The sequence below is a fragment of the Antechinus flavipes genome, chromosome 4 (genome assembly GCF_016432865.1).
Source record: "Antechinus flavipes isolate AdamAnt ecotype Samford, QLD, Australia chromosome 4, AdamAnt_v2, whole genome shotgun sequence".
Classification (NCBI taxonomy): domain Eukaryota; kingdom Metazoa; phylum Chordata; class Mammalia; order Dasyuromorphia; family Dasyuridae; genus Antechinus; species Antechinus flavipes.
Window position 1 is genome coordinate 132,100,488 of NC_067401.1, and position 23,283 is coordinate 132,123,770.

At 40.3% G+C, this 23,283-nt stretch overlaps 1 protein-coding gene across 1 annotated transcript; it reads left to right on the plus strand.

Annotated features, from left to right (window-relative positions):
* Positions 1–3,828: 3,828 nt before the first annotated feature.
* On the plus strand, positions 3,829–11,706 carry LOC127560153 (keratin, type I cytoskeletal 15-like). The gene is made up of 8 exons (XM_051994505.1): positions 3,829–4,370; positions 5,851–5,933; positions 6,161–6,317; positions 7,000–7,161; positions 7,287–7,412; positions 7,504–7,724; positions 8,508–8,533; positions 11,284–11,706. The coding sequence occupies exons 1-8, from the start codon at positions 3,882–3,884 to the stop codon at positions 11,388–11,390; spliced, it is 1,371 nt and encodes a 456-aa protein (XP_051850465.1). The 5' UTR covers positions 3,829–3,881; the 3' UTR covers positions 11,391–11,706.
* The last annotated feature ends 11,577 nt before the right edge of the window (positions 11,707–23,283 follow it).

The following is a 23,283-nucleotide window of genomic DNA, read 5'->3' on the forward strand; positions in this document are numbered from 1 at the left end:
TCCTGGTATGTGCTGGTTAATGTTTAATACTCTGAGGAAAAAAAAAAGTTCTCAACACTCTTTTAAGTTTAATCTGCAATATTAACTTTTCCTCAATTTCTTAAATATAAAATATAGTATAAAATACAAATATGATATGCTATATAAAGGGAATATAAACAAAACAATTGTTTTGGTATAAGTTTGCTGATGTCTGGTGTAAATGTTCACACTGAAAATTTAGCAATAGGCTTTCTGTAGCAGGTTTGAGCTGGTTCTGACATACCCCTGGCTCCTGTCTGTACCCCTTGACTAGGGAGCCTCACCCACACCTCAGCACAAAGAAGCTATTTTCAGGGACACCAGTATCTCTGGATTGGGGGAACAAAGTTTTTTTCTCTCTCCTCTTTAAAAAAAAAGGGAGAATTTCCCCTCCTTGTGCCCTTTAGAGGGACTGTCCCAAACCTGGGAGGGGGATAGATTTGAGGGGAAGTGACAGGTACAGAGAAAGAGAGACTGGGCTGGGGTCCAGTCATTCTTCCCCCCAGGCCCAGAGAGAGATGTGAATGTGATAATTGCTGGGCCCATAATGTCTGTGGAAGCTTTAATGAGCTCTGGCTGTGATCTTGGGTTTGATTATTTTTCTTTCCCTACAAGAGACACTACCCTACCACTCTCTCCCTTACAATATGCCACTGTCTGGTTCTGCCAGTGCCAAGAAGGAAAAACACAAAGAAAATCATGGCTGCTGGAAGATCCTGATCATCCCTCTTTTCCCTGCATTGAAACCTGTGGTGAGATGGATAGAATAATGGAGAGCAAAGTCCTGGGAGGCCAATCTCCTCTTCTCTAGCAGAAGGAATGGGGTGGGATATGCAATTTAGCCATACTCCAAGCTGTCCCTGCTGAGTGTTTGTCCTTATTTATCATGAGATCCTTATAGATTCAACAAACATTTATTAAACACCTATTGTATGCCAGGTGCTGTGTATTGTTGATACAAAGGGAAAAAAAAGAATCAATTTCTACTTTCAAGAAGCTTACTCTACTTTGTGTATGTATAAATGTAGCATAGCATAGCAACGATTTGATATAGTATAAGGATATTTGTTCTGTTATTAAGAGAACTGGGGTTCATATCCTGCCCTTGACACTATACTCTCTTTACTCTCTTGGGCTTCAGTTTCTCCATCTGTAAAATGAAGGGTGGTTGGGCTAGGTGGTTTCTAAAAAGTTTCCTTCCAGCACTAGAACTATGCTCCTAAGTACAGATTAGGACCAATAACACCTTACTTTATTACCCTCGTTCTTGGCGCTGTGGTGGCACACAGTAAGTGCTTAATAAGTGTTTATTGATGGACTGCTTCTCTCAGCTGCCTCAGCTGAGTAGCTACAGATGTGTGACTACCCTCAGGGGCTAGGCTTGTACTTTGTTTCTAAAAGCTAAAAACTAAATCTCTTGTGCAATGAACCTGGGTGTTGCCCCCAGCACTCCAGCATTCCTGCATCCCAGCACTTCAGCATTCAGACATCCCCACTGGCTATTGATTTATGGAAGACAATCCAGTTGTTCCTGGCCCTACTGGGAGCCCATTAAGCAGCTGAAGAAGGGATGAAAAATAAGGAAGAGACCAGAGGGGCTCCAAGGTTACACTAGGACCAATGAAAGATCATAGATTTCAAATATAAAATAATTAGCATGTTTAACCTATATCAGATTGTTTGCTATCTTGGGGAGGAGGAGGAGAGGAAGAAAAAATTTGGAACACAAAGTTTTGCAAAGGTTAATGCTGAAAACTACCTTTGCATGGAAAAGTAAAATACTATTAAAAGAAAAAAAAGAGCATATATATATATGTATGCATATGCACATATATCTTTAAGGTTTGAGAAATATTTTACTTATATTATCTCATTTGATCCTTCCAAGAATACTATGAAGTAGGTGCCATTATTGTTTCCATTTTATAGATGAAGAAACTGAAGCTGAGAGACCTTAGGTGACTCACCTAGGATCGCATGGGCTAGTGAGTGACTGAGGCAGAATCTGAACTCAGGTTCTTCTTGCTCCAAATTCAGAAACGTGATTATGTTGTGGAGGCTGAGGAATTCCCTCATGTTCCTGTATAAAGCCATGACTCTCCTTCTTGGGGAACTTGCCTCCTGAAATTCGGATCCTTCAAAACAGGGACTTCTGGGCTGGGATACTCCCAGAACGTTCAGCTCCAGAGAGAGCAAGCAGGGGTTAAGTTGAGCCTGTAGCAGTGACATGTCTCTGAGGAGTGGGGAGGAGGGAGGCAGGGGCTTTCTGGAATAAAGCCCAGGGTTATCTCCGTGGGGTTTGCCTCAACCTGTCCCCAAAGCAAGCAGAGTTCAGTGATACGCTCAGTTGGCAGGTGGCGGATGCTCAATCAGCCCCCTGTCAGCCTGGAGGCTGTTCTACATCACCTGGAATGTCAGTGTCAGTAGGGGACTGGGAAAAGGGTGAGAGAAGTGGGCTGTGCAGGCCCGGAAGGTTTTGGGCTCCATTCTGCTCTGGCGCGGCAGCTTTGCTCTTTAAATCCTGAAAACTGGATGAAGGAAACAAGAGGGAGCAGAAGTGGGGTCTGACGTGTGCTGGATGTTGATCTGTTATAACGGCCTACATGCTCTTTCTCTCCCCCCACATATATCTCTATAATATCACCTACGTGCATGGAACTTTATGTTCTCTCATTTGAACCTTGGAACAACCCTGTTAAGTAGGTGCTAGTATTACTCCTGTTTTCAGAGATGAAGAAATGGAAGCATGGAGAGGTTGTGACGTCCTTAGGGTCACATAGTGTTTGAGACCAGATCTTCCTGACTTCAAGTCTCGCACTCTATTCGCTTAATCTGCCTAAATTCTTAACTTGGACTCTCCTCGACTCTGTAACCCTCAGGCCATCATTCTATATTTTATATATTTTATTTAATTTATATATTAATTTTATATATTTTAATATATATATCATCTCCTCTGAAAGAACATAAGCTCTTTGAGGGAAGAGACAGCTTCATTTTTGTCTTCGGATCCCCATTGACTAGCAGGAAGCTGATACATTGTGGGCTCTTAATACAAGCCTAGTGATTGATTCTGAAGTGGGATGTTCTGGGGGCCATGTATAGCCTTAGGTAGCTCTGTCCCCCTTTTTTTTCCCCATTTCCCATCTCCCTCTCTGGGATAAAGTTGCCCTTTTACCTTGCTAAGTCCAGCAATTGTTGGTTTTTTAGACTCCTCTCCCAATGGCCAACAGAAAGGAATAAGAAGGAGTTCAGGTCAAGCAACGGAGAAGTCAGAGCACTGCTGCAGAGCATTGCCCCAGAAACCCAAACGGTGTCGAGGGATTGAGGCTCTTAGCACGGAATGGTCATAGAAAAACTCTGTACTTGTACACCAGGAATCCTAAGCTTCTCTGTGGGAGGAGCACAGCGTTCTCTCCTTGCTTTTTTTTTTTTTTTATTGGAGTGTGGAGTTAAGATTGTAATCCGTGTCAAAACCATACCCTCTGGCAAAACATCATTAACTCTGAATCATCTCTTTTGTTAAAAAAAAAAAAAAAAAAAAAAAAACAAACACCATACATACAGAACATACACACACACACACAGACACACAACAACAACAATAACAACAATAACAACCCCCAAGGGCTTCTTGAGGTATATGGGCAGCTGTGTACGTGTATAAAAAAACGGTATCTGAGTTGGCTTCTTTTTAGGGGGGAGGAGAATCTGAGTGGCGTGGGATGGGGGGCGCGGTCACCCCGCACCCAGAGGAATCAGTATAAAAATAGCTGTGGCTTAAGGGTAAAAGAGGCTTCTCCCTGTTTCTCCTTGAAGCTCTATAACTCCTGACTGCTGAGGCCGGGGGCTACTGAGCCATGAGTACCACCTTTCTTCAGAGCTCTTCCTCTACCTATGGGGGTGGCTTTGGTGGGGGCTCCTTGAGGGGAGCCTCTCTCCTGGCTGGTGGAGGATACGGAGGGGGGAGTCTCTACAGGGGAGGTCAGATTTCTGCCTCTTCAGCCAAGTTCGTCTCCTCTGGGTCAGTGGGAGGCTACGGTGGTGGAATGAGCTATGGCTTTGGTGGAGGGAGTGGCGGGGGTTTCAGTGCAGGATATGGAGGTGCCTTTGGAGGCGGCTTTGACCTGGGGGGCAGAGACGATGGCCTCCTGTCCGGCAATGAGAAGGTCACCATGCAGAACCTCAACGACCGCCTGGCCTCCTACCTGGACAAGGTGCGGGCTCTGGAGGAAGCCAACGCGGACCTGGAGGTGAAGATCCGGGACTGGTACCAGAAGCAGGGTCCCAGCAGCCCTGAGAAGGACTACAGCCCCTACTTCAAGACCATAAAGGAGCTCCAGGACAAGGTAAGGCTGTGAGCTGGGCAGAGATGACAGCTAACCAGGGCACTAGCTGAGTCCTAGATTTCTACTTTCAGAGTTACTGATGACACAAAAGCAATTATTTTAGATTCAGACAGTGATTGTATTGTACGTCCTCATGTACAAAATAACTTTTGGTGTCTTGCAGCATGGGAGGTGCTTATCGACTGGCAAATGCGAGGGATATTTTCTGATTGGCAGCAGGGGGAGCAAACAGGGCACATTATCCATTCCTTATGATTGAGAGCACAGTTAATAAGACAGAAAAAGCAAACCAGTGAGAAAAGCTGCCTTGGCTTTTTTGTTAACTTTTTCTTGAAATAAATGATAGTGAGCTCATAACTGGACTCAGTGGGAAATGAAGACTGCAGTAATCCCTTGCAGCAACTGCTCACACACATAAAGTGGGACCTGAGTTCCAGTCAGTCAGTCAGTCAGTCAATAAACATTGATTAGGCACCTGCTCTGCCGCAGACATAAGTGCTAAGTGCTAGCGATACAATATTTGGCAAAGAACAGTCCCAACTCTATTGCTAATGAGGAGGGTCTTCTTAGAGCACTTTCCTTATATCAGCTCTATGAATATGGGAGTATAAATAACAGCTCCATTTTTTCTCCATAGAGAAAGACAGGGCTCTGACAATCATTTGGCTATTCTCACGTGCTTGGTAAATTTCCAAGTCATATATGGAGCAGACTCTAAGTCTATATAACATCTCAGATAAGGAAGCTGGATCAAATCAAGGAGTTCCTAATCTGGGGTCTGTGAAAAGATTTTAGGGGATACTTTAGCTTGGATAGGAAAAAAATGACACCTTAATTCAATTTATTTATCTTATGTATTTAACTCTGTATCTTTAAAAACATTATTCTGAGAAGAGACCTATCGTTTCCAACTGGGTGCCCAAGTTCATGTTCATGTTCATGAGCTCCAAAGATTAAGAACTTCTGCCTTAAATGGATTCTAAGAGCCTCTCCATTGCGGACACTCTGATACTTCTGGCATTCCATAGGCAGTATATGTAGGCTGGGGCAGTAAAATGGAGAGATTAGAATTAGGAGTTCTGTTTATTGTTAGAATTTCTTATCCTTTCTATCACTAACTAGACTTAAACTCTTAATTCTATGGCATTCTAGCTAGACCCCTTTTCTTAGCTCAGCTGTGGATTATTTAGAGCAGCTCTATCTCTTCAAATTCTTATGTGCGTAGTTTCGGGAGGTGCTTGATTCTGGACCTAGTGTGGAAGGGCAAGGGGGGCGGGCAGGAGAAGAGCCGTGTAAGGGTGCTATGCGGTGAACTTGGAAGGGTTGCAGCTAGGTTCTGAAAGCTCACAAACTCAGCCAGAAAGAGCAATACCTGTTAAAAAAGATGCATGAGGAGGGGTGGGAAGGCCCTACTGGAGACAACAAGGAAGGAGGATACAGGGGAGATATCCAGGGAGATTCAGGTCTCTCCTTTTTGTAGATCATGGAAGCCAAAGCTAACAATTCTGGCATCATTTTGGAGATTGACAATACTCAGCTGGCTGTTGAAGATTTCAGAAACAAGTAAGTTCATGACTCCTTTTCCTCCTATTCTACCTCATTCCCTCCCTCCCTTCCTTTTCTCTCTCTTTTCTCCTAGTTTCCCTCTCTCCCTCCCTCTTTCCCTTTCTCTCTGTCTCAATCCCTCTCTCAGTCTCTCCTTCCCTTTGCTTCTCTGGCCAAAATCCTCATGCAAAGAAATAGAACTGCTCCACTATTTTTGATTCTGAACTTTTTTCTTAATTTCCCAGGTATGAGAATGAGCTGCACCTGCGTCAGAATGTAGAGAGTGACATCAGGGACTTGCACAAGGTAATGGAAGAGATGAATTTACTCAAGACTGACCTGGAGATGAAGATTGAGGACTTGAAAGAACAGCTGGACTTCCTCAAGAAGAATCATGAGGAGGTGAGAAGAAAGCAGGAGGCAGACAGAAGAATGGCCAGAGGCTTATTAACCCTCCATCTTGTAGGAGCATAGGATTAGATTTAGTTAGAAGGAAATTTAGGGAACCCTCAGTCCAAGTTGTCCAAGATTAATTGACAATTAGGATTTGAACATTGGACCTTTAAATCCAGTTTTTCCTCCTTGTCTAGAACTGTGTATGGATGAGGGGACAACAGGGCAATTTCTGAATGGTCTCATTTCATACCCAGGCTATTTCTTCACAGCAGCCATAGACTTTGGAGGAAGAGCTCAGTTCTTCAGGAATATTGCCACAATCTGTGTCCAAACAGAGAGATTTGGTGGACCAGGAGGGAGTTAGACATTCATGGCTCCTCTCAGATCCCAGCAAAACATTTATGCCTAGATGTGCTCAGTTCTTCTCCCTAGCCAATGAGAGGGAAATTAGGATGGCCAGCATTGTTTGGTTAATGAAATAGGAAATAACTTTGGGTAAACCTCTGTATATCACTTTCTCCCTCTGAAAACTTGGATGATTAGTCCCCTTCCTTGTTCCTGAGGGAAGAAGCTGGAAAATGTGCTTCTTCCCTCAGAAACAAGATGTTGATAGAATCATTCTTTCTTTTCCTGTTGCTCAGGGCTAGAAGCATGATGTCCAATCTGGATTTTCTTTCCATTCCTTCAGGAAATGAAAGAGTATACCAACCAGCTAGTGGGTCAAGTCAATGTGGAGATGGATGCAGCCCCAGGGGTAGATCTGACCCGTGCCCTTTCTGAGATGCGAGAGCAGTATGAAGCCATCGCCGAGAAGAATCGTCAAGATGCTGAGGCCTGGTTCTTTAGCAAGGTGAATCTATGCGTAAGACCCCTCCTCGAGGCCCTCAATGTTCATTGGTGGTCATTGGGGGGTCGTGTTGCCTCAGTGAATTGCCATTGGGATGGGACTCATCCATCTTTGTGGGACCCTTGCAGACTGAAGAACTGAACAAGGAAGTGGCTTCCAACACTGAAATGATCCAGAGCAGCAAGACTGAGATCACTGACCTGAGACGCACGCTCCAGGGGCTGGAGATCGAGCTTCAGTCGCAGCTCAGCGTGGTAGGCACTCCCTTCCTCCCCCAGACTCCCTGCTTCTGCATCTCTGCTGGGTCAGAGCCTTTTCATGCTTTCCTCTCCCTCCCTTCTTCAGAAAGCCGGGCTGGAGAGCTCCTTGGCAGAGACGGAGAACCGTTATGCTACCCAGCTGCAGCAGATGCAGGGGCTGATTAGCAACATCGAGGTCCAGCTCAGTGAGCTCCGCAATGAGATGGAGTGTCAGAACCAGCAGTACAATATGCTCTTAGACATCAAGACCCGGCTGGAACAGGAGATTGCCACTTACCACAGCCTGCTAGAGGGCCAGGACTCCAAGTAGGCAAAGGGTCTGGGGGCCATCTTATGAATGGGGATTATCTTTCTAGTAGAATCATCAGTGGGGCTGTGAGTCCTTGTTAAAGCCAGTATAGTTGAAGGAAAGGAGTTTGAGAATCCAATCTAGAGAGTGGTATAACTTGTTGGAACTGGTTTTAGTAGTTCTAGTTCTTGCAGAGAAGATTTTTAGGACTTTAAGGCACTGGAACTTGGAAATATTTGGTCTAGCCCTCTCAATTTACAGATGAGTAAACTAAGATCCAGAGAGAAGTGATGTGTCCAGGGCCATTCAGCTATTAATTATCTAAATACATCATTCCATCCAGTGGACCACCCAACTTCCTCAAGCTCTGAAATGGTTTCTGCTTTGCTCTTGCTCATATGGACCCCAGCAAAAACATAACCATTTGTTATTATCACTGATTGATGGGTTTGAATATTGGCTTCAATACATACCAACTTTATGATTATGTACAAATTACTTAATCTCAGTTTTCTCAACTATAAAATTAAAGTATTGGATTAAGTGATCTCTACCAAGCTCCATAGCCTATGAGTCAACACATTATTTAACACCTCTGAACCTCAGTTTCCTTATCTGTAAATTATTATCAATAATATTCACATTGTGTATGAAACAAAGAGAGAATGTAGTAGGATAACTTTAAAGATAATGACTACACTGAACTTTATCCTGGGGGGTCCTCACACAGGGTTTTGCCCATAGTGTACAGTTATATTGAATTTGTTATATTGAATGGAATCTTCCTCTTTCTTTTCTAGGATGGTTGACTTAAGTACCAGAGAAGGTAAGACCTGTCTGGCTTTGGCCAGAGCTGGATGAAGTTTGGGGAAATGTGGAGATAGCTATGGATTCTTTACCAGGAGCCTGAGATACAGAACTTAATAGAACTTTATATCTATTCACTATGAAGAGGCTGCTTCCATTATGATCTACATTTTCTTTCCTAGTAAACTCCTGTTTCTCCTTCAGTCCCTCCTTCCTCCAAGTGACAGATACTCTTCCTTCCTTCCTCCATCCTTTGTCCCTCCCTCCCGCCCTCATTTCTCTTTCCATCCCTCCCTCCCTTCCTTCCTTCCTCCCTCTCCTTTCTCCCTTCCTTCTTCCTTCCTTTCTTCCTTCCTTCTTTTCTTCCTTCCTTCCTTCCTTCCTTCCTTCCTTCCTTCCTTCCTTCCTTCCTTCCCTCTTATCTCCTTCTAATACTTCCTCTCTCCTTGTCCCTTCCTTCTTCCCTCCCTCTCTTCTTCCATTTTCTTTCTTACCCTTTTTCCTTCCTTCTTTCCTATCTCCCTCCTTCCCTCATCCTTTCCTACTTCCCTTATCCCTCCCTCCACTCCTTCCACTCTTTTTTGTTCTTCTTTCCTTCATTCTTTCCTTTCCTCCATCCTTCCCTTCCTCCCTCTCTCCCTCTCTTGTCCCTTCCTCCCTTTCTCTCTCATTTCTCCCTCTCTCCCCCTTTCCCTCTCTTCTTCCTTTCTTTCTTCCCTTCTTCCCTCTTTCATTTCTTCTTCCCTTCTTTCCTTTCTTTCTTCTTTTCTCTCTTCCTCCCTCCTTCCCTTCCCTCTTTCCAGATTTATTATGTCAGGGTCATATACAGGGAACTGTTGTTGGGCTGAACTGAGGAGAAAAGAACCAGATAATTGTTAGTGAGAAGGGCAGCCTTTCCAGTACTAAGAAGGTGACAGTCTCATTGTATGCACTGTTTTTCTGGTCAGACATAAAGATAAGGGATTCTTAATTTGAGTTCCTTGACTTTGTTTTTTGAATAATCTGAAAACAATTTCAATATAATGAATTTCCTTTAGAATCCTATGTATTTTATAATATGCATTTAGTAGCATTATTCCAAGAAGAGCTTTCTAGACATCACCAAAATGCCAAAGGAGTTTATGACAGAAAAAGATTAGGAACCCATTCCAACAGTGTGCTCGTAAATGTTTAACAAATAAGCTCCCTCATTCTCCACAAAAAAATGTATGTAGAAGGCATACTCTTAAGTTTAATCTGCATTATTAAATCTTCCTCATCACTTTCTTAAATTTAGAAAATTAACAAAACAACAAATCAGGCCCTACTTTGTAGTTTGCTGATTCCCAAAGTATGTGAATACTCACGTAGAAAGTTTAACAATCATCTGTCTGGAGTGTGTTCAAGCTGGCTCCAGCATACCCCTGCACTTGTTTAGCCTATTGTGTTTGGTTCTAGGCACCATATTTTAAAAGGGACATTTAAAAGGGATACCCCGCAAGGTATCCAATGGAGATAAACCACTTTTGGGGCATATTTTAGAGGGGATTTATGTTCAGGTATGTTGGACTAGATGACTTCTAAGGTTTTTTCCCAACTCTTAGATTCTGTAATTCTGTGATCCATAAAGTCCCTTCCAACCTTAAAGGCTATCGTTGGATATATTGGACACTAGCCATGAGCAAAGAACAGTCCAGGTCTTGTACCATCATTACACATTCTCTATCTTGAAGGAACTTACCAAGTCGTGTTCCTGTATCCTATTGCAGAACCTGCAAATAGTCAATGTCTATTAAATGCTTATTGCTAGAGTGCTTATAGTGACTCCGTGATTCTATTTGCTATTTTTTCAATAGCCTTCAGATAGTAAAGTGGAAAGAGAATGTAGGTTCAAATCCTGCCTCTGATGTTTACTCCTTGTCTGAACTTAGGCAAGTTGCTTAAATTCTCTTTACTTCATTATCTACAAAACAAAAGTTCTTGATTAAAAAGTTTCTGATGGCCCATTCAGTTTAAAATGCATGATCTCATGATTAAAACCAAAGCAGCCTGGAATGCCCCAATTTTATGGTCCAAACCCAAGATATGTTTATCTCATCCCTTTTCAAATTGCATTGTGCTAAGATCTTTGTGTAGATTTGGGGACATCAAAGGCAGGAACTCAGTCTCATTTGTCTGCATTCCCTCAGTGCCTTGCATAGTATCCTGTAGAATAGGTGCTAACTAAATATTTAGTGAACAAATAAATGGTTTTTTAGCATGGATACTCTTAAGAGTCTCTTTGCCCTTTTTTATCTGATCAAAAGCCTTGCCTAAATCTGGAGAAAAATGAGCTTTCGTCCCCATAGTAGTTTCCATTCAACTTTGCTCTTTTCAACAATGAGGTGATTCAGGGCAATTCCAATAGACTTGTGATGGATAGTCATCTGCATTCAGAAAGAGGACTATGGGGACTGAATGTAGATCACAACATAATGTTTTCAAATTTTTTGTTGTTGTTAGCTTGCTTTTTTTCTCTTTCTGATCTGATTTTTCTTGTGCCGCATGATAAATGTAGAAATATATTTAGAAGATTTGCACCTTTTTAATTTATATTGGATCACTTGCTCTATAGGGAAGGGGAGAGGTAGGAAGATAGGAAGGAGGAAAATTTGGAACAAAATTTGGAGGGTGAATGTTGAAAATTATCTTTGCATGTATTTTATAAATAAGCTATTATTAAAAATTAGAAAAAAAAAGTAGTTTCTACTCTCTATCTTTTTTTTTTTTCTTTCTTTTTTCCCCTCATAGGTTCCCTTGGTGGAATAGGTGGTAGTAGCAGTAGCAGCAAAGTCCAAATCACCATGGAGGAATCAGTGGATGGGAAGGTGATTTCTTCCCAAAAAAGGGAAGTCTAAATCTTCACTCGAGGCAAAAGAGAAGGTCCTTTACCCGCCTGGCTGAGAGCATGAACAGCCACAGTGGGGAGAAGGATGGAAATTCAAGTCTTTGCAGTGGGAATTGGATGGCAAACATGGGAACTTCCAGTGCTATCCTCACCTTTCTCCTCAGCCCACTGGACCCCCACCCCACCCATTTTTCAGTAGTATGTTTAGTAAGTAGTAGTTAGTTCCCAGTATGGAAGCCTGGGGAAGCAAGTATATTGTGTAACTAGTGCTCCACTCACTGTACTCTTTTTTTCTGTGAAATAAAGTTTTTCCTTCTGTTTGCAAATGTTCTTTTGATGTGGGTCCAGTTTTTTAAATTGGCATTCATGGGGAATTATGGAATTCCTGAGCTATTGTGGGAATCAGGCCTAATTTTTTTCTTCCTTCCCCTTTTCCTTGATAGTCTTTTATTCTGGGGGATTTCCAGGGGGTTGTCTGTAGAAATTACTGCTGAATAGAATGGTGCACCTCCTGTATTATATATAAAAGCGAGACATCCTGGTGTAGGGGAATGGGATGCTAGACTGAAAATCAAGAAGACTTGGGCTCAAAGCTCACTCCAGAGACAGAAGTTGTGTGACCTTGTACAAGTCATTAGATCCCTGTAAAATTTGCAAAATGAGGGAATTGGACTCAGTGACTTCTCAGATCCCTTCTTGTTCTCACTCTCATGGTTTATTGCATGCAACACTGGCAGCACAGCAGATAGAATTCTGGGCTAGGAGTCAGGAAGACCTGAGTTCAAGTTCCACCTCTGAGACTTATGTGCTGTGAGACACTGGAGAAGTCATTTAAACTTTCTCAGCCTCAGTTTCCTCATTTGTAAAATGAAGGTGTTGGACTAAATTGTCCTCTATTGTTTCTTTTAGCTCTAAATCCACAATCCTATGATCTATTGCATGTAAACAGAGAGGTAGTGTGACATGTCAGATGGAGAAATGGATTTGAAGTTAAATGCTCTGGATTCAAATTCCACTTCTGAAACTTGATCATGTATGATCATGGATTTATCTTTTCTGAGCCCTGGGTGACTCTATGCTGGTGGTCATATGTTCTTGATGTGTTGAGATTTATATACACACACATATCCATCCACCTATATATATATTTGCAGCTGAGGAATGGGGGGATTTCTCAATGGATACACCCCCACCAGTCTGTGTTGCCTCCTTTTCTCCCTGCCCCCATCCTCATTTTGGCCAGGAAAACCATCCCCCTCCAGTCCTGCCTTTGTTCAACCTGATTCTTCCTATGATCGTTTGCAAAATTCTTACCACACACCCATTATCACTCATGCTGCCTCCCATTGGCCAGCTTCCACCTTCTGCCCTTCAAAGTCTAGGGAAAAGTTTTTTTTCTTCTAGGAAGTCCTCTCTGATTTAAGTGTGTAATTCCAATGTGTTACTAATTCTAATAGTCAAAACAGCTCCTCCAGTACTCCCCAACTCTCCTAGTTCACCTTCACTGCCCAAATGCCAGCTCATTGAAACTACATGTGTGCAATCAAATCTATATTTATGGTTTTAGGACTCTCTTCCTGAGACACTCCTCTCTCCTCTCATATCTCTCTTCTTTTCTCCTCTCTTCTTTTCTCTCTTGTCCTGTCCTGTCCTCTTCTCCTCTCCTTCCTTTTCCACTTCTCCCTACTTTTCTCCTTTCCTTTTCTTTTATTGAAAAAAAAAGGAGTAAAATTACATGAAGTGTTCCATAGTTGTGGTTCCCTAGCCTCTGCAAAGGAGTGGGGGTAGCTTCTCATTTCCCTTATTTTGGACCAAGCTCCTGAAGACAGGTGTGTGAAACTTTAGGAGAGCAGAGGACTCTTCCCATTTCCCTTCCTCCCTAGAGTCCAAAATGTCTAAAGAGCTAAGTTCCTGGGCAAAGCATGGGAGAAATTTACTGAATTCTGTAAGGTCTGTAAGACCACTGATAGTGGTCTAGTTTTAGACTTGTCTGAAAACAAGAGAGTTTGGAGAAATCACATTCTCCACATGTTCCCCTTCTGCTTTCATGAGGCAGAGTACCTACCTGGGGGTTCCTCTGGCCTGGGCTAAAGCAAATACATGTTGTGGAATCTCAGGACAGAAAAAATTTCACTGAGACAGTTCTCCCAGAACAGAGATTCCTAAGAGTAGAGGGAAAGGAAGATGATAGAAGGAGTATGTCAACTCATAGTAGGATAGGATCATAGAGTTGGGAGGGGAAATCAAAGAAAGAAATTAAGTATCTTGCCTGAGGTCACATATGTAGTAAACATCAGAGGCAGATTTGATCTCAGTCCTTTCTATTGGACCAGTTCTCATCTGGCATCCTCCCCTGCCTCCCATCCGTCCCCAGTACTAAAATCTGTTGATCTAATCAATCATGGAAAAAATCCCCTAACTTGTGCCAAGTAGTCTTTTCTTTTTGTTGTAGTTGTTCAGTCATGTCCAACTCTTTGTGATCCCATTTGCAGTTTTCTTGGCAAAGCTACTGGACTCATTTTCCATTTCCTTCTCTGGCTCCTTTTATAGATGAGGACACTAAGGCAAATAGGATTAAGTGACTTGCCCAAAATCATACAGCTAGTAAGTTTCTGAGCTCGGATTTGAATTCATGAAGATGAGTCTTCCTGATTCCAGGCTCGGATACTGTATCCATTTTGCCATCTTGTTCCCTTAAGTCTTTTCTAGTCTACAACTATAGAAACTTCTTCTTCTTGTCTAGCTCAAGTATCTCTTGCTGCAACTTGAGATACCTCTGAAGGTATATATAGCAGCTAGCTAGCTATTAGAGTCAGCTAAATTTCAGCTGTTCTCAAAACCAGAGTCCTTTTCACCTGCACATTCTTTGGTTTCTTCATCTGTAAAATAAAAATTTCCAATTAGATAATCTATAAGGTCTCCTGCAGTTTTAAGTCTCCGTTTCTATTTCCTAAAGTTCTTCCTAGCTCTGTCATTCTATGAATCCATGACTCAAAAGATTTATGGGATTCTGCCTTTTTCGCTCTCTGAAGCTCTGAGCCATTTAAATAAACAGTGGTTTTAGTTTGGAAAAGCAAGTTGTTACAAAGGAGATTAGAAGGAAGGCAGGGGACTCAGTCCTTGGGAAAGTAAATAGCTGTTCTTGTCTTCCTAGAAGGCTTTAATTTTCAGGGTACCTGGAGGGGTACGAAGAATTTCTCTTTCTCTTCTGTCTTAGTTGGAGGGTCAGTGGGTTGCCTTTTCTGGAGACTGGTCAGATAAGCAGAGAAAGTCTAGGAATCTGGTTCCTGGTTCTAGAGAGATATATATCTCACACAGAAGCCTGTGGTTAGGTGAACCACAGTATCTCTGAATAGGCTTGCTGTAAGAGTACCTAAGAGTTGACTTGCACCCAAAATGTGTTCTTAAATAGATTCTGGACACACCCCTTTCCTGCCTCCTGTGATGAGGTCAGGTCTTCAATGCTAATCCTTGTCTCTCAACAGGAAATAGGATATTTATTATTATTTGGAGAATAGAGAATTGAGAATATGACCTTGGATACATAAGAAGTCGTGGAAAACAGAGAATAATGTCTTGCTCTTAGAGCCAGCATAAGCATAGGGCTCAAGGCTGGGCTTCCCAAAGGGGAAATGGAGCTATATGTTCCCTACCATGCTGTAATGCAGTGAAACTTGGTCCTCGCATTCTTCCAACATGGCAATCCAACTTTAAACATTTCTTTAATTTTATTGGCTATACCCTATGCCTGGAATTCACTGCTTCATTTCTACCTTTCAGTATTCCTATTCCTATTATTCTGTTATTTCAGTTGTGCCTGATGTTTTATGACCCCATTTGGGGTTTTCTTGAGATACTGGAGGAGTCTGCCAGTTTCTTCTCCACTTCGTTTTACAAATGAGCAAAGTGAGGCAAATAGGGTTAGATTTTTTGCCCAGAGCCACACAGCTAGAAGTGTCTGAGGCCAGATTGGAACTCAGGAAGATGAATATTCTTGACTTCAGGACCAGAGCTCTATCCACTGCATCACTTAGCTGCCCTCTCAGTTTCCTTGCATTCCTTCAAGTCTCAGCTAAAATTTCAGCTTCTATGAAAAACCTTTTCTGATGCTATCTTAATGCTAGTCTCTTCTCTCTAAGATCATCTTCAAAGTATCTGTGTATATATCTTATTTGAATAAAATTATTTGCATCTTTTCTCCCCCATTAGATTGTAAGCTTGAGAGTGGGGAGTGCATTTTGTCATTTTTTGGAGGTCTGTTCATTGTTTAATACAATGCTTATAGTAGGCACTTAATAATTGCTAGTTATCTGATTAACTATGAGCTTTCTATATGGTACAGAAATGCTGACAGAATGTGGGGCTAGCTATTACTAAAACAAATCCTGACATGTGGAGGACCACCCCACAAATATTTATGAAAAAGAGGCATTTATGAAGGAAGAATGAGGCAGTAGTACAAAAGAGAAAGCACTTGTAGTATTTTCTACCTAGATGAACATGATGATATTCCATGTTAACTCCCATGTCTGCATTTAGGAGATATGGTGGGTAATTGAATGTTGGATTTGAGAAGACCTGAGTTCTGATCCCACCTTAGATCTTGCTGCTGTGTGACCTTGAACAAGTCACTTAATCTCTCAGCTTCTGTTTCCTCACAGGTGAAATGGTAATAATAATAATAATTGTACCTATTGTGAAGATCTGGTAAGAGTATATGTATATAATATATAATGATATATGATCACAATAATATATTAACCTATAAATAATCTCTACACATAAATATAAAAAATACATATATAAAATTATATATGTAATAAATTTCTGATACCCTGTTTTTTCTTTATGTTTTAATGATATCTTTTTTAATAACACCTTAATTTATTATATATTTATATAACCATATAAAATATGAATACATGTTATTTATGTGCTTTATATGCTACATATTATATATGTGCAAAATGATATTATTATTAAAAAATTCCCAAGGGAAGAGGAGATATGATTGTCCCACTGGAGATTCAATCAAATCTACTCTGTTCCAAACACTTCAGGAGCCTGGATGGGAGGAAAAGTGAGGTGTTAAATTATATCTCATGCCACTGCAAAGATATAGTTCAGTCTCTAGCCCACTTTCTATATTTATTCTCCTGAAGGTCCAAAATGGCTGAGGAGACTGGACTTTCTGAGAATCCTATCATTTTCACCATAGGCTAAAAAAAAGACTGTCCTATACTTAGTGACTATATTCTACACTGAGTGCCTGTATGAAATTTGGGAACTCTGTTCTCCACTTTTGGGAAACCCTAGACACGAGCTAAATGATTCAGTGATCTGAGGCAGGAGAGTTATGTTTAAGAATTTGAAGGATAGTCTCATAGAGAAGGGATTAGATTTGATCTGTTCCTCTCAAGAGGAGTGAATCCGGAACAATAAGTAGAAGTTGCAATGAGGAAATTTTAAGCTTGATGTCAGGGGAAAAAAAATACTGACAATTTATTGTTGTTTAGTCATGTTCAACTCCCTGTGAACCCATTTGGGGTTTTCTTAATAAAGATATTGGAGTGCTTTGCCATTTTAAATTTTTTAAAAGTTCATTTTACAACTGTGGACACTGAGGCAAACAGGCTTAAGTGACTTGCTCCAGGAACTCAGTTCTCCTGACTTTAGGCTTGGCACTCTATCCAGTGGGCCACCTAGAGTCATCTGAAAGTAGGATGGGCTTCCTCTGTAGGTGGTGAATTCTCCTTCCTTGGAAGCCTTCACGTGAAAGCTGGACAAGTCCCAGTGCAGGGATTCTTCTTGTGGATGAGATGGGCTAGATGACCCCTACAATTCCTTCCAACTTTCAGGTTCTGTGATTCTGTAAGTTTTATTCTGCAGACTTTCCTGGACAAATTTAGGTGGGGCAATGGATCAGGAACTTTGGGGTCAAGCCCCTTAGATCCTCTTTGAACATGTGAGCTCACAATCCTTGGGGAGAGGCCTGGGCCATAGTTCACATTTTTGGTCCATTTGTTCACTTGGCTTCCTTGGAGACCTACATTTTGAGGAAGACCTTAAGGTGAAAGGCCTTGGTATATATCTGAACTTCAAGTTTTTTGAGGGTTAGAGGAAGTCATTCTGTGATGTGTGTGTCAGCAAAACTCAATCTCCAGGGAGGATAGGAGCTGACCTGAACCAGGTGAGGGCATGCTATTCCTGTTCTGTTTGTATTACAGGGGCTTTAGTGGATATACTACATTGTTTCTCTAAGAGGCGTTGGCCCTAACTTGTTAATCAGCCTGGAAAGGATTGGTGATAGACTCTATGGTTCTGGCAGTTTCTAAAATCTCATTAATCATTCCTCTGTCAGCCTTGATCCTCCAGAAATCTCAGGATTTTGGGTTGAGCCATGATTTCTAAAAGTTTGGAGAGGTTTTCTTTTTCTCAACAGAGAAAGAGCTGAACCATCAGATTGTGGAGAACTGGGCAACATTCAGGGGTCAGGTTGAATCTCTTACTTTACCTAAGCCCTCAAAACCCCCTTGACATCCTCCATTTTTAAAAATTAAAAATTTTTAATTGTATTTTTTATAATACTTTTATTTTTTGAATATATCTCTCTTCTCTCCTATCTAGTGATATGCCCCTTGTAATAAAAACAAAATCCATTCAGTAACTGAAGCTGATAGCATATGAGAAATTCTACACTCCTAGTCCCTCACCTTGGCAAAGAAGAACAAGAAATACATTCTTCAACTCTTTTCTGGGCCCAGCTCTGACACTCTATGACCTGGCTTTGTGAAGGAATAACTCAAAACTTGTCATAAACAACTCAGAACTGGGGTTTTTTGTCAAGGATGATAAATCCTTGTTGCTGAGAATTTCTTTTTTGCCCCTCTTTTTTCTGCTTATTTATTTCTTCAATTAATTTAAAGATCTTGCTGGCATAATGTGGTAGAACAACTACCAAATTTGGAATCATTCCTTTTTAATACTCTGGACTCAACCTTTCACAATGAGACTATATAGATTTCCTTTTTAGGGTACTAGAGGAAGCCTTGAGAAAAAGAGGAATCTCTTCTCTGATGTCAATAATTTAAGCAACAATTCTGATATAATATCCCCAATGCCAACCACCAATAATCAGTGCTCCAGTTTTACTGAACAAATTAATATTAATTAGTGGTTACCAAGGTTACGAACAGAAACAGCAGGAATGGAAGTTACTCTGTTTAGATTCCTGGGAAGAGTGGATTCAAGCTTAACATAATTTCTATTTCTATAAGGCATTTACCCTACCAAGTTCACTTCTGAATTTGTTGTAACCAGTGGATGAATCATTGTTAAGTCAGTCTGTCCAAAAATAAGTCAAGAAAAAGAAACATTTTATTAAATGTTTACTATGTGCCCTGAACCATGCTAAGTGCTAGATATACAAAGAAACAAAAATATCCCTGCTTTCAGGGTGCTCCGATTGAATGGAGGAGACAACATGTAGACAATTATATATATATACAAGTGATTGACAAGATAAATTGGGAATAATCAACAGAGGAAAGACAATAGAATCTAGAAGGATGGCTCTGACTTTCTTCAATCTATGTTGGATTAAACAAACTGCTCAATACTTCTGTCCTTGCTAGCAATATCTCTACTGATTTACCATTCTGATTTTCTCAAGTTCATAAAATCATAATCATTTCTTCCTTCATCTCGAAGAAGGAAGAATAGACATAGCAGTGATAGAAGCAACATTAGGGTTGAGCCCTGGCCCTATGGTAATGGTACCATTGGAGAGATAAAGGCCTGAGTCCTCTCTTTCCACCATCTTAATCTTTTGCTTTGGTTGGTTGGTACCTTTGGAATGAACTGCATTTCTGGCTCTGTGGTAAATCAGTAAACTATCTCTTTATTACATGGTAACAGATTGGAATCAGTTAAGAATGTCTATATATACTCTAAGTCATGGCTTAGTTTTTCCATTTACAACCTTTTTTTCCTTTTGAAAGCAAGAAAAATATATTTTACATTCTTGCAAGAAGGGATGCCTAGGTGACTAGACACACCTTTGAAATTCCAAAGGCAGCATTTCGTTTCTTATCTGAATCACAAGTCCCTGCCCTGATTCCCCATTATTGTGACTTGTTTTTGCTCAATAAATTTTTACCTAACCCAGGCATATAGATATATAAAACAAGTATACAACAAATCAAATGTTTACTGATAACAAATCACAAAGAGATTTATTTTAAAACAATTCTTTGGTATACACATAATTTTACCATTTATTAAAGAGGAAAGCAAATTTGCTTATTTATTTTTACATCTTCAATGTTTTTCAGAGTTGATCAATATTTGGATATTTTGTGACCCTTACATTGAGTTACATGATCCTTTATGGAGTCACGACTTACAGTTTAAGAAGCTTTGCTCTAAATGAGGGAGTAGATCCTCTCATTACATGCTTTTCTTGAATCAGGCTCCTCCATCTCTTCTATATGAGAATTACATTAGCTGAACATAATGGATATGCTCATTGGCTTCATTCATTCAAACAGTTGGTCAACAGACTTTTATTAAATGCTTACTATGTGTCAGATATTGTGCAAAGCATTGGAAGTCCAAAGGCACAGTCTTTGTCTTCATGGAGCTTATATTCTTATGATGGTAACTACTAGATATAAACATGAAGTATACAATGCCCTACAGCTGCAGCCATTCCATACTCTTTATAAAGGTCCAAGCCTCAAGCAGTCTGCCTCAAGCAATTGTGCTTATTTATTTTCAATTTTAATAAATTAAAGTTCTTTCTCTGCCTCTTTAAACCACTAAATTGTTCATACACAAAAAAAAACATCACTTTACAACCTTTACAAGTAAGCCTTAGTGATATGGTTCACTTTCTGAATCCTTAATCCTGGCTTGATCAGGTCCATTATAACCAGATGGACCCCCCAAAATCTCATCACTCTCATTTCTAATGTGGAAATATCTGGGCTACTCTTGTCTGACCGGGACAAAGGGGGAGATTTTATGTCAGCTCTCTCCTTTTGGACAAAGAACTTTCTTTTACAATGACTCTTTTACAATTCACAATTACATTGTGAATCTTGAGTTATGAAAATCAATTTCATTCTAGGGGTCCTAATGTGGGAAATGTGTATGCACATGCACATCACAGCCCAAGACAGGTTTCTAAGGGAATCTTCCAGATTTAGATCAAATTACTAAGAATCCTTTTCTCTGGAGTCCAGTGTAGAAAATAATTTTACACTGATCCCAGATGAAGAGGTTAATTTCTCTTGCTCCATTTCCAATTGAGCATCTCATCCATGAAATGGGGATAATAATGGCACCCAGGGTTGTTGTGAGGGTCAAAATGAGATAATAATGTATGTCAAGTGCTTTGAAGACTTTCAAGAGTTAAATAAATTATTCTTCTTATAACACTTACTATGGAAACCTCATTTTGCCTCAGTTTCCTTGTCTGTAAAATGGGGACAGTAGAAGCACCTTTCCAACAAGGTTGTTAGGAGGACCAAATGTGAAAACCTAATTAAAGGACTCAGTAAACCTCAAAAAAACCTCAAAGAACCATGGAAGTATTAGCTATTATTATTATTATTCACTCTTCAACAATTTCTTAAGTACCTGATATGTTTCTATGCTAGGTCTTGAAGGGAAATTTCATTCTATTGGGGGAAAATTGTGTATAAAGGTTAGGTATACATGGTAGTTTGAAGAGAAAGGAGAGAGGACATTCCAAGGGGGGTGGCGCATGTAAAATGAGATAGGAAAAGCTTGGGATTTGGGTCAGAAGACCTGAATTCAAATCTTGGCTCTACCATTTACTAAATCACTTAATCCCATTCTAGTTTCCTAATTGGTAAAATGACATCTTTAAAATTGCTTCCAGTTCTAAGTCTCTGATCTGCAGGTCCTTTTATCTTTTTCTTCTTTTTAGTTTTTTCTTTTTAAAAAAATAATAATAGCTTTTTTATTTTTCAGAACATATTCAAAGATAGTTTTCAACATTCACCCTTCTAAAATCTTATCTTCCTTCTCCCTCCCTCCCCATCTTCCCCCTTTCCTAGACAGCAGATAATCCAATATTAGTTAAACTTGTGCAATTCTTCCAAACATATTTCCACATTTATCATGTGGCATAAGAAAAATCAGACCTGAGAAAGAATAAAACCAAGCAAGCAACTAAAAACAACAGCAACAAAAATACTATGTTGTGATCCACATTTAGTTTTCATAGTTCTTATCTGGGTGCAGATGGCTCTTTCCATCACAAGTCTATTGAAATTGTCTTGCATCACCTCATTTCTGAAAAGAGCCATGTCCATCATAGCTTGATCCCCAAATCCTTAAATCCATCTTGATTAGTAGAACTAAAAAGTAGAGTTGGCAACAGGAAGACCAGGGTTTTAACCCTTCCTTAGGCATTTACTATATTTTCTACATCTAACATTGATACAGCATTTACCATATGCCTGGCATTGTACTAAACACATTACAATTATTACCTTATTTGCCCCTCACAACAATTCTGGAAGGCTGTGGCTATTGTTATCTTCATTTTATGTTGGGGAAATAGAGGCAAGCAGAGTTTGTGACTTGCCTGGGATTGTACAGTCTGACTGTGTGAAGCCAGACTGAACCCATGTCTTCCTGAATCTGGACTCAGTACTCTATCCACTCAGTTATACAGCTGCCTTTACTAGCTGTATGACTTTGAGCAACTACCTTAACATCTCTCACACTCATTTATAAAATGTGGATGGTAATTATACCCAACTCACAGGGCTGTTGTAGGAATGAAATGAGAATATTTTAAGTGATTTAAAATGACATCACTTTAAATTGATTATTAGGGTTTAAGATTTACAAGGTTTTTACATACATTCTTTTTCATTTAAAAGAGTAATTTTTCAAATACATGTAAAGATAGTTTTCAACATTCATCTTTGCAAAACCTCATATTCCAAATTTTTCTTTTTCTTTTCATCTCTCCCCACTCCCCAAGGCAGCAAGCAAGCTGATATAGTTTAAACATGTTCAGTTCTTCTAAACATTAAAAAAAATCAAATACCATAAAGTAAGTATTATAAGGATCCCACTCTCAGCCTTAGTTTCCTCACTTAAAAAACAGGTTAAATATGAGCACTCCTCCCTTACCTCTACCCCAGTTGTTTTGAGAATCAAATATTGCAAACTTTTAAGTTGTAGAAAAATGTCAACTCTTATTATTATTGCTACTTCCTATCAGTGTGACCTGGGGGGCTCTTGACTTTCAGGACCCATGATTCTCCATCTATGCAACAAAGGGTTGAATTGGATAGCTTCCTATCCAACGTTCCTATAATCCATTTCACTGAAGAAACTGAGACTCACAGAAGTCCTGGTTTGTCCAAGGAACAGAGTTATTGTCACAGGTGAGATTATGGGAATATCTTGAAGATATGAGAATTCACTGCATCTTATTGCATTGTCTGTCTGTGTTTGTCCATATATGCATGTATTCAGCTGATTTTATGGCATCAAGGAGAAAGTACATCCACATCAGACATCTTGGGACCCAGAATGGAAGAAAGAAGAAAAAATGATTGTATCTAAAGCAGCTTGGGTCACAAAATTCATAGCAATTGCTGAAAGCAGCACCAGGGCAGGTTGCTACTTTCCATTGACAAGACATTTGTTTCCATGGTGTCCTTCTAATATAGGGTGGGGCTGGAAGACCTGTGGAAGTTTGCCTCCTAAGAGCAGAGGTGAAATGAATTCAGTTGTCAAAAAGGTAGTCTCAAGCAAAACATCATTCACTCTGAATCATCCTCTTTGTTACGGGATTAAAAAAAACACCCCAAAAAGCCACTACCCACTCTGAAACACAGCAAGACAACTGGGCT